Genomic DNA, 12,513 nt, shown 5'->3' with positions numbered 1-12,513 from the left:
GCTCCCCGCCGTTCGAGGGGCCCCAAAATGAAGCATCAAACAGGTTCACTACATTACATAAACAAAACAGCACACAAAAGGCCAATAAAACAAAAATGGGTAGTCGGACCATTTCAGTAAAAAATGTCTACCATTAGGTACCCTAGAGATAATATTTACTCATATGGCTTTGAGGTTTGTCAATATTGTCCCCTTAATTTGTCATGTATTGAACGGGCCCAGAAGCGCAACTAACGGCCCCGCAGACCTTGAAATGCGCGAGGGACTACAGGCTCCGGGGGGCCCATAAAGGGTAATAAAAAGATGGAAAGAGGGACCCAAGAATTAGAAAAACAACTTTCCTAAGGGCCCAAATGCGCGCATTAATGCTTGCCCCCCAGAAGAAAAATGTATGTTACGGCGCTGGCTTCGAGCAAACTGTTACTAATTTGAGCTTCTACTGCAACTGGTAATCTTGTAAATCACTCTTAGAAAAATAAAGTTAGATATGAACTAATATTGAAAACATGTTTGTGGTTACTTTGTAGCCTCAAATGATATAACAGATGACCGTCTCTTATATATGTAACAGCTGGTTTTCAAATGGTGGACTTGAAGACGGCGGCCATGATACGACAGAGGTCATACATAGTGGAGCTAATTTCAGTATAATTTTCGTAACATTTAAGTTTGTCACATATCTAAGAAGACATCATATAAGTATGGATTTTAATGTAAAAACGTAAGCCCACGCAAATTTCAGGATCGACATCCATTGTCATATGCTCTGTTAAGCCATAGCCCTACTCTCAATATTCATAGCTGAAATTTCTCGTGATCCCTGGCATCATTTCCAGTTTACAAGCGTCTATCCAGACATTTATGCACTTAAAAAGTCACGATTTTAGCGATATTATTTCGCAGGAGACGCAATTGTTCAGTGATAGAAAAGAAGCTAAACTCTGGTGAATGGCCCTTAACAAAAAAATGAAATTTTTGAGTTTTACGTCCCACGGTTATGCCGGCTAGGCTAAAGGAGATGGTGATGATGAGAGATGAGTGAAATGGTAGAATGAAGAAAGTGGGAGAAAACGGGAGAACCCCGAGAAAACACACTCACACGGTTTTTGTCCACCACAAAGTTCACTTGGCGGGAGCGGGGTTTGAACCCGGAACCCCAAGCACCAGAGGTGAACGCTCTACCACTGAGCCACCACGGCCTCAGGACCTTAACAAGTATTACACTAATTCTTCATCAATAACCCCGTGAAAGGTAGTTGCTACCGCTTTCACATTTCGTGCGAGCTAGCCCGAGTTCGATTTCCGCTGGGGACACACAGTCGAAACATTGTAACGCTTTTTCAGACCCTAGGCATCCTGAGTGATGTTCTCCTCACTTACACCAGGCAAATGCCGGGGAGGTACCTAAGAATGGTCCCAGGCACTTCCTTCCTTGCCCATTCCTTTCTTCCTCCCAATTCCCGGCAGTATGATCGCCGAGAGACTCCATCCCTCATATGTGACGTGCTAACATAGCCAAAAATGGCGAAATCCCAGAAATCTAATTCCCAATTTCTAACAAATTCTTCATGATAAGTTATTCCCGTCTAAATAAGTTTACACGAAATGTTTTAATACGGGAATTTAGGAAAATTTTGTTGAAGTGTTTGAAGCATTGTTCTAAGGGGCCAGAAGAGTTTGTAATGCTCCCGTCCTTCCAGGCAGTCACTATTTCAGATTACCAGTCCGGGAGGGAAGCTTTGAATAAGGGGAGGTAGTGAAAATAGTACTGGAAAATTCTAGTAACCTCGAAGAAATGTTCCGGTGGGGAATTTCGTTGCTTCGGGGAAAAATCCATCCCGGTCACCCTGTGGAATCATCACTGCTCTCAAGACGCCTTTGCCTACTTTTATGTAGTTTTGCCTGACATTTGATTTCCAGTGAAATAGAATTTTTCTTCTTCAAAAGAACATTCAATGAAATGCTTCGCTTCTCTAAATGAAATTCGAGTCGTGGTAGGTCGTGTGTTTACGAGTTCTCTAATGGTTAAGCGGTTAGCATGTACGCCTTTGGAGTGGCAGACACAAGTTTGATTCCCGGCTAGAGCTCATGTGGTTCGGATCCCACGTTAAGCTGTAGGTCCACGTCTCATGTAGCGTCTCTGCTAAAATGGACACTAAACTAAAACTCAAAATCAAATCGTGTTTTTGCTTTGTCCTTCCCAGTAGAGTTACCAGATCATTTTTTTCCCGTACATTTTACGGTTTTCTGGCACATTTCACGCTATAGATTTTTATTTTTCCCTTAAAACGATATCTTTTTTCTATTTTTTCAATAAATAACAATAATAGTCTTCGACATCAGCGCCTCAACGTTATGTTTAAGAATAATTTGCTTTTTGGCAACTTAGTCGTCATCTGTTAACGCTTTTTCGATCATGTCACAGTTTCGATCGATTCTTGTACACTGAAGTTAGGAAAAGAAGAAGAAGAAGAACAAATAAAAGCAGAGTACCAAGTTTTTGTGAATGTCCTGCTACAGGCGAGGCGTGCACCCGGAAATGTTTACTGGAACAGTCCAAAGTATTTTGGGAGAGGGAGTCCAATAGGCCATATAATGTTGAATCTATCTTATTCTGCACCCGAAAAGACGATAAGTAATTGTTAATTACTGCCACCTATTTTTTTTATTAGAAAAAATGATACAACTAAATTATTTTTATAAGAAATGAAAGAATACAGATGAAGACGTATGATCAATGTTAAACAAGTATAGTTCTGTTAAGAAAGTCCCCAAATGTTCCGATCCCAAGTTACGATTTTTCTTTGGGGGAAGAGGGGGTCCGAAACCAGTAGACCTCAAAATTTCAAAACTCTACTTACCTTTTCAGACATTCGTGGATGCTCCCCTGCCCTACAAGGATTTTTTTGAACATACAAAAAGAGATGTGGAACAGTTAACTTAAAACACAACACAGATTTGTGTAATATACTTAATTGGTTTAGTTTCTGCTTTTCTTTTATTTAAATGCTAGTTTCATAAGTAGCTACCTCTAAGAAGAGTACACTCTGTGAAATGAAATGAAATCTGTGAGTTTTACGTCCCACGGATATGCCGGTTAGGCTAAAGGAGACGGTGATGATGAGTAATGAATGAAATGGTGGAATAAAGAAAGTGGGAGGAAACGGGGGAACCCCGAGAAAACCCACGCACACGGTGTTTGTCCACCACAAAGTTCACTTGGCGGGGGCTGGGATCGAACCCGTGACCCCAAACACCAGAGGTGAACGCTCTACCACTGAGCCACCGCGGCCCCCAACGGTACACTCTCTTTTAGTGATGGGAAGTTAGAGGAAATAACTCAATAAGAGTGGAAATAGGGATGGGACTTGGGTATTTACCCACTGGGTAGGTAAATAAAAATTGGGTAAATACCCGGTAAATACCGAAATTTTATTTACCTACCCAAAAAATGGGTATTTATTACAAACTGCAAGATTACATAATAAGAAGACATAGTGGATTCTAAAATAACAGTATAAAATCTTCCAGGCACAAATGTGGTTAAAGAAAGATGCAAACTTGCAACACTGGAAACTCAATTTATATCTAGTAACACTGTTTCAAACTTACCCGTTTCTAATTTAGTTCATTACTGATATTAGCTTTGAGACTTGTTGACAGTAAACGTGCCTCTTACCTTAATTGAGTTTCCTAAGTTTTATTTTACTCAGAGAGAGAAAAAACTGAAAATGGGTAGAAGGAAAAGTTATGTTTGGAGCGCATACAATGTACGAAGTGATAAATCAGTAAACTGCAAGTACTGTGTTAAAAATTATAAACACGCAAATATAAATAAAATGTTAGATCATGTGAATAAGTGTTTCAAGTGTCCTGAAAGTTTGAAGAAAACAATTTTAAAAGGTTTACAAGGAAGAAGTTTGTCGGATTGTTGGCAAAATATTGGGACGGAACAACTGAATGAAAGTGCACCACCTACGCTAAGTTGTAGTACCAATAAGAGCATTGATGACTCTTTAGTGACGAGTGTGACTGATAAAACTTTGATGCCAGTTTCATATAAGAGGAGCTCCTTAACGAATGAACAAAGTTCATCTAGTAGCATTGCTACTTTAATAGATACAATGACAACTGATGAAAACGTAAGTATACATATCCATAGCGTAACACATGTAAGTTAATGGGTTAATGAGCTCACATGTCCATCACGTATTAAGTTCCGTTTTGTTTAGAGCAAGAAGGGAGTAGTTTGCTCGTCCGAAGTGATTACAACTTGTCTCAAAAATCAGATAAAAATTGCAAATGGCAAGGAACAGTTAACTAGTGTAATTAATGTAACGGGAAGTCTTTACTTTAGCCATTTCAATATTTTTTTTCAATTCTTCGATTCAGTGATTTCTTCTTTCGATTCCAATGCTCCAACTGCACATCCAAAGGTAAGATCGCTTTAAAAGGGAGTAGTATAATAGAGTAGGGTAGAGTAGAGCAAGATACTGATAAGTAAAGTACAGGTAGGAACAGGTTAACTTAAGAATAGGGAAGTTTTTACCATTTTTTATAAAATTGTGCGAAACCGAAAGAACAAATCACGGAATCGAAGAGTCGAAAAAAATGAATGACGCAAGTGTTTTTTACTAATTGTATTACATATTTTGTTTCATATAACTCAAGAGCTTGTCATGTGACCTTGTGGAATGAATTAAGAAACGACAGATCAAAATTGATTGGTCAAACACATTCCAAATATTCTCACACAGTTTATATATTGTAAATAATGTTCAAATGGTTAAGTCAAGTAATGGTCGAGTGTTAAGAACATTATCCAAGAAAATATTGACGTTTATGTAAGAAATGTATGATACTTGTAGCTTAAGACATGCATCCAAATTCCCAAGGTTCACGTTAATCACTACGTAAGTAATGTTTATTAGAAATTTTGTTACCATTGTTTCCCTCGAAATTAAACGAATGAATTACTTAAAAGAATGACCTTTTCCAACTCGCTTAGTTCAGAATTAAAATGGAAGGACATTCTTAATGTGTGAATTGATTCCAGAACTATTCATCTTTACTTTTTTCACCTTTTATTCATTAGTTTCTTATCTGGGTTATTACCTCTAGCAGAAAACTTTTAAACATTGATCTTTTTACTTTCATTACATGTGTACAATGAACTTCGTTATTGACAAAAATATGTACAATATTCACTTCTCACGTTAAAACTCATGCTTTCACTTTGCTCCAGCAAAATTTCTCATATACCACAAGCATGTGTGTATTGGATCAATTTCCAGCGTACCAGCAATTTATATTGAAAGCTAGGAAATACCAGCAGTTTTTTTCAGGAGAAACAAGTGCATATTCCTGCTAGTACGTTTTTAGAAAATGATGGTTGCATGGGGGTGAACGACAATTGTCAAATGTGACGTCATTTCCTAACACTTATAGAAAATCTATGAAATATAGAATTGTTAAGCACAAGGGCATAATTTCAAATATTATTTCGATTTTAATATTATCTTTTAAAAACCAATTCCAACCAAACGCACAATCTTCACACAAATGGTTGAATTGTACTTGGCTAAGATCAGAAACTGTTTTCCATTTCTAGATTTCTAGGTTAACAACTTTCCGTAAAGGGAACACGTAACAGATATAGCTGTTGCTGATTTTTTTCCATGTGATAAATTTGTACCTACAGTGAAAATTGAATGCATGCTGGTTATGTGTGCAAATAATCTTATGTATTTATTAGTGGAATAGGTTAAGATACGTGTTCAACCTATGATGGTTTATTTGCAACATATTTTTATATTTTATCTTCTAGGCAATGTTAAACAGAATGCTAGCGAAAGCTGCCTACGTAACTGGAGCGCCATTGTCCATGGTGGAACATCCTCTCTGGATAGATTTCTTCAAGCGTCTAAGACCTTCATTCAAACTTCCGGATAGAAAATCGTTGTCAACTTGGCAACTTGATGCCCAGTTTAATGAAATGCAAACACAGCTGCGTGTAGAGCTACAAGATTCGAAATATCTAAATCATCAATGTGACGGTTGGAGTAATGTTCGCAATGAGGGAATAATCAATTTCATTATTACCAACCCTCATCCAATATTTGTTCACTTTATAAACACGAAAGACAACCGTCTTACTGCTGAGTACATTAGAGATCAAGTATTTGAAGTAATTGAAAAATACGACCCCAGTAAGTTCTTTGTTCTCATTGGCGATAATGCAGCAAATATGCAGAAGGCTTTTTCTCTTGTCCAAGAAAAGTACCCCCATTTGCAACCCAGTCATGTATAGCACATACATTGAACCTTATCTGCAGTGATATTTTGAAGTGTTTTTCAATTTCATCATTTATGACAAATATTATAGACATCATTAAAACAGTTAGAAATACTCAGGTCTTGAATGCACTTTTTCATGCAATCAACAATGAGAAAAACATACACACTTCTCTTACTCTTCCATGTAAAACCCGTTGGGGAAGCTACTTAAAATCTCTTGAAAGTTTGAAAGCTACAAAAGTCACCCTACAGAACTTAGCTGTTCACGAAACCACTGCAAGATATACAGCATTTATCAAAGACCACAAAGCAAGGTTACTTGACGATGAAGGTTTCTGGGTGACAGTTGAAAAGCTAATACGCGTTCTCAAACCAATAATATCCTGGATAAATGTATTAGAATCTGATGAATGTAACATACACAGAGTTTTTCCGGCTGTCAAAGAAATCGAAGAGCAATTAAGAAAATCTGTTCCCGAATTCCCATTGTCCAAAGCAGAAGAAACAAATATTCTTCATAATTTGAAAGCAGAAAAGTTACAGCACTCCAACCGATTCACTATGCCGCAGCATTGCTAGATTCATCATCGCAGGGGTTTGACTTGACTCCAGAACAACATGTTGATGGATTGGAGTTCATACACAAGGTTGCAGAAAACATGAAAGCAAATCTTGTAAATGTGATGAAGGATTTCGCACACTACAAGGCAAAAGAAGATTTGTGGGGCAAGAAGTTCATTTGGACAAGTTCAGGGGAAATGAACCCAGTAGTTTGGTGGCAAGGTTTGTGTGGAAATACCCACTTATCTGAAGTTGCACAGCGGATATTAACAGCACCGGTATCATCAGCCGCCACAGAAAGATCCTTTAGTACATTCTCAAAAATTCACACTAAGTCAAGGAATAGACTGACTACTTCCAGAGCCGGAAAAATTACGTATATAGCTTATAACTGGAAACTGCTTCACCGGAAACAAAAGCCGAAAGTATCAACACACCGTACAGAGACAGAGAAGATTGTTGAGTCAGAGCAGCAGAAAGGCTTAGAAAATACGTTACCGCAAGATACAAGTTCATCCCATTTGAAATGCACTATAGTACCAAGGAAAAGGAAAGCCTCTGAAGAAGATAGTGACAGTGACATTTCTTCCGTGTGCGACATAGATGAAGACATTAGCAGTGATGATTCCATATTTTCATTCCATATATCCGATGAATCTGATGAGTAATCTTAGTAGAAATCCTCTCCCATAACGAGATAACGCTTTTCAGTTATGTGTATAGAATATTTGGAGAATGCTGCTAAATCTTGAATGTTCTGTATTTCATTTGTTCTTTTATTAGGTTTATGATAGAAATGACGTGGATGATGCTGCCAATTGAGATGTCTGAAATCAGAGTGAACTAACTGCATTTTGCCGAATTTTGAATTAAAGCATAAAATCATTTCAATTAGGAGTACAAATCTAATGCCACCGAAACAGAAACTAATTAAAGAAACTGACGTAACTGTCATTTGAAACCCATTTTCCAATGGCCCTTTATCTATTTTGTTTCCAAGAATGCCTTTTTTCCGCAAAAAACGAAAATACAGTTACTTCAATTTGGCTTCAGACAGCTCAGTTTTTACTACATTTTGATGTTTAGCTAGCAAGTGTAGTTTAAGTGTGAAAGTCCCCGCATATATACTCCTACCGTTTCATTTCTAGTTAATAAAGCATACATGATGTGACAGAAAAATATTTCAAATCATGTCAATATTAATAACATGTTCCCCATAGTCACTTGTAAAATGTAAATTGAAAGAAAAGTACTTATCCACGTTTCATGTATTATTTTAGTTTCTTTATTTGTAGAAAAAAATGCTGTCTTTTTCAGTCATCAGTTTTTAAAATTTGCTTTCTGGAGAAACACACTTGTTTTATGTTACTATTATCAAAACAGGAACAACAACATAAATCATTTGTATTAAACAAAATAATAAATTTACTGCCTTTTAATACTTGTTCTGGTTTCTACTGGATCAACTCCTACATTTTGATTTTTTTTACGTACTGCGAAAAAACGTCTGTTCCACATATAGTATTGAAAATGAAAAATACCCGTATATTTACCCAATTTGGGTAAATACCTGGGTATTTACCCAAGGTAAATACCCAAAAAAATATTTACCGGTAAAAATCCCATCACTAAGTGGAAAGGATTATTTGTGGATGGTTAAAGTACTGATTTAATTTATTTATGGAGTAATGAAAGATAACATGGACATTATGATCATTCGATCATAATCATTATGACATCGTCGGTGGGAAGGAATTGTGGCTATATAAATTTTAGTTTCCGTTTCAGCATCAAGGTTAGGCCTATATGAGACTGGGACCTGTAACTTAATGTGGGATCCGAACCACATGATTTCCCACCAGAAATTGCAATGTACTTTTCTGTGCATTATTTGTTTTCTATGTTTCAATGATTTTTAATGTAACTTATCCAGTTCCCACTTAAAATCGTTTCATGTTACTATGCGAAACCATATTTCTATAGCCTATGTGTTTGCTGAAATTCTGAACATCAAGTAGGCCTATCTTCCTATTTAACACCTTAAAATAATAATTTAAAAAATCTTCCTGTTTTCTCTGGAAAATTTGGCAATCCTACATCCCAGTGGCGGATCTTAAGGGAAGCTACATGACTAAGAAAATGAAATCTTTCAGTTTAACGTCCCACGATTATGCCTTTAAGGCTAATGGAAACAGTCATATCGGTAAAAAAAAAAAAAAGTTACAGTATTCGCTACAAGCTAAAAAAAATATATATATATTAAGTCCTAATACCTATAGGCCTATACCTACAACAATTACAATGTTAGTTGAGTTTTTTCCTTTAGCATGCACCACAACAAAATTGTAATTTTTCTGTACCGACATGACTTCCTTCAATAGATCCCCATTTTACCGATTGGATTGCTCATTGGACCTCTTTCTGGAGCATCAAAACTCAGAGAAAGAGAGACTTCCCTCAAAATCCTCTACTTTTTCATCAAGACGATAATTTGAGTAAAAGATCGTAAATTTCCCCTAAGGCTGGTTGGCAATCCTGTGTCGAAAGGCTTTGGTTTATGAAGCAGGGTTGCCAACCATACGATAATTTATCGTGATATACGATAACTTAAGCCTTAATACGATATACGATAATGACATTGCGATAATAGGTGAAAATACGATAATTTTAGAACGTACACTTTTTAGCAATTTTCTGAATGTGCAAATTAATTGTAGGTGTGCATTAAAGAATTATAAAACACACATTTTTAACAGTCATTCTCGCCAAAATAAATCAATAACGATTTGAGAATTGGTAACCCTGCATCCCTGCATCCATCACATTTACGTGGAGGTGGCAATATTGTTTGTTCATGACAAATGGCTCTATTATTCGCTCACGTGAATGTTAGTGCCTTTGTTTGGATGTGAAAAACAAAGAAGTTAGAATCGTTCTGTGGCAAGTGAAATTACGTATCGCGTAATTACTTTGCGTAATTAAGTATGATAAGGATAGTGACACCGATATGGAGTTCGAAACTGAAGATTACTAGGTAAGTTTCTTATATATTATTGCTATTATTAATTATATTATACTTGTTTCTAAAATTATCACGCCTATAACGAATATACGATATTTTTTTGTAATATACGATAATTTTAAGGACGAAAATCGATAATTTTGTTCTCCGAGGTTGGCAACGCTGTTATGAAGGCACAACTGTTCCTGCTGCTGTTGGTATCGCAGCTACTTCTTCGGCGTTGTGTGATTCACAAGGAAAACATGTGTGCAAAAGCGCTGTCGAATGAGTAAGTTATTGAGTATTTACACTTTTCCTGCTTTGTTATATAATGGTACTTTTAAATAATGTTGTTTATTGAGAAGAAAGGATAAATAAGTAAACAGTATTTCTATTTAATTGTTACAGACAATATATATGCATGTGTTCAGTTGATTGAAAAGATAACATTGTCATTTGCAATTTATCGATATTGTTAAGGTAACAGAAATTACTGTCCCGCCTTCTTAGATGAAATAAGATACTTGCTGTGAATGTGGTGTGCAGGTTTAGTTATTTTACTAAGAATTGTCGGTTAAGGTTCGGCTTTTGGGTCTAGCCTAGGAGTTTGGCAATTGGAACGAACTTAAGATTCATAGTTCTTCGGCCTAAAATTAAAACCCGAGAAAAATAACATTTTCTATTTACATGCAATAGCCGAACCCTTACCAATTGTCACCATGACCTTTCATCTTTTGTGGATCTCGAGGCGAATTACCGTAGTTTGCGATTTTGTTTAAATTAAATGAAAATGAAGTGTTTAACATCCCACGCATTAGGCGAAGGGAGACGATGATTAAATCAAGTGAATGATTATAAAATTGGTGGGATGAGAAAGTGAAAGGAAACGGGTGTACACCGAGAAAGCCAACGAGCACGATGTTGTCTACCATAAACTTATTTGGCCGGGAACCGAACCATTAACCCCACACACCAGAGGTAAGCGCTCGTACCACAGAACCACCGCGCTCCGTTATATGAAACAAATTTGTTCAGTTCAACGTCCCATGATTGTGCCCTTTTAGGCTAAGGCAGGCTGTGATTAAAGCAAATGAATGGTGATAGACTTGGTGCAATGAGAATGTGGGAGAAAACTGACGGACATGATGTCCACCACAGTTACTTGGTCGGGAATCGAACCAAGGACCCCTTGTAGATTAAGATTAGTTGTTTCGAACTTTTGTACTATACCAACGATTAGTACACACTTTTACATGATACACATGCATTGATATTATGGTGCATAAAGTCATTCGTAACAAAGATGGTTTATTTTAAAGAAGTGTAAATTTTTTGTTTCGCAATTATAATGTAATAAACATATTTTTATAAACTCAAAACTTTACGATTACACATTGACGACAACGACGACAACTTTCCAAAATTTATGTGGGAGCATATCGATGGTGGGACGTGTTAGCCTACGTATATGTTTTTAGGGAAGTCTCAATATTTGATTGACTTATTTTTAATTAATTTTTTTTTTATGAACACTGTCATAAAGGGCTGTGCTGTGATAAAGTAAAATATACTGGTACTATAAGTTCGGGTTGCCCTAGCTTAATCGGTATCACGACTGATTTAAACGCAAAAGAAACGGGTCCAAGCCTGGGTTGTGTGGGCGTCGGAGCAGCGACGTAGCCGGCGCGTATGATTGACGATAATGTTGAAAAGTTATATCTTCATGTTTCAGTTTACTGACTCATATTGGCTTGGCAAAAGCAACAATCTCGCTGTTTCTTGGAGTGTCAAGATTCAAAAAGTTAAAACCTAAAGCTATAAAAATCCCAATTAGAAGCTATACGTCTCATGCCACCATTAAATGTTGCACAAAATTATAAAAGTCACCCTTATTATCATGCAGTTAATACGCCGAATGAATGAAAAAAAAAATACTGTTAACCTTATTACAAAGTGAATTTGTTCGAAGCCTATATGCAGTGGTGCTATTCTAATTTTTTAACAACCGGTTCTCAAGGGCGGCAATTTCTTTGTAAATTTGGGGGGGGGGCGGAATTTATATGCAGAAAGCATATATGAGGATTTTAAGACAAATTGCATTCAAATTATGCCAACTATTGTAAATTTACAAATATAATGAGGGGTCCCACATGCGCTTCGGGGGAGCCCGGCCCCCTCGGTCCCCCAGGATCGGCGCTCTTGCCGGTTCTGTATATACAGGGTAATTCTTTATAGGGTTTACTTGGTTTATAATTCATTATACTGCAAAACACTTTTTTTTTTGTGACAAATCCATTATGGTTCAAGAGGTGCACCTGCGGTCATCCTGGACACATCCCAACGAAAGTCTATTTCCTGCCAAGCAGTAGCCAGCATTTCGGGGGTAACGTCCGCGATGGCTGTTGTGATGCGATGTTTCAGTTCATTAACATTATCAGGTAGGGGAAGATTGTACACCTTATCTTTCACAAACCCCCACAGAAAGAAGTCAAGTGGCGTGTAATCTGGAGACGCGGCGGCCGGCAATTGGTCCACCACGACTATCCACTTTTCAGGGAAAATATGTTCAATAAATTCCCTTACGTCTATCAGCTAGTGCGGCGGGGTATCATCTTGTTGCCACCATAAGCGGTCATCTTTATCTAAATGTGTCT

The 12,513-nt window shown here is 37.1% G+C and overlaps 1 protein-coding gene across 2 annotated transcripts in view; it reads left to right on the top strand.

Moving 5' to 3' along the window:
- Positions 1-9,743: 9,743 nt before the first annotated feature.
- LOC145681222 (E3 ubiquitin-protein ligase SIAH1B-like) overlaps positions 9,744-12,513 on the top strand; it is a 44,919-nt gene continuing 42,149 nt past the window's right edge. The window contains exon 1 of one of the 2 annotated variants that reach the window (XM_081752763.1): positions 9,744-9,892. In XM_081752763.1, coding sequence (XP_081608889.1) covers positions 9,843-9,892 — 50 coding nt within the window. In that variant the 5' untranslated portion in view covers positions 9,744-9,842. Of the gene's footprint in view, positions 9,893-10,018; positions 10,149-12,513 lie in introns of those variants that run through there. The other variant, XM_081752762.1, reaches the window with a different exon arrangement.

The sequence above is a fragment of the Thermobia domestica genome, chromosome 3 (assembly GCF_964235325.1).
Source record: "Thermobia domestica chromosome 3, izTheDome1.hap1.1, whole genome shotgun sequence".
NCBI classification, from domain to species: Eukaryota; Metazoa; Arthropoda; class Insecta; order Zygentoma; family Lepismatidae; genus Thermobia; species Thermobia domestica.
Note: the sequence above shows the minus strand (reverse complement) of the source record. Positions and strands in the feature narration are given on the sequence as shown.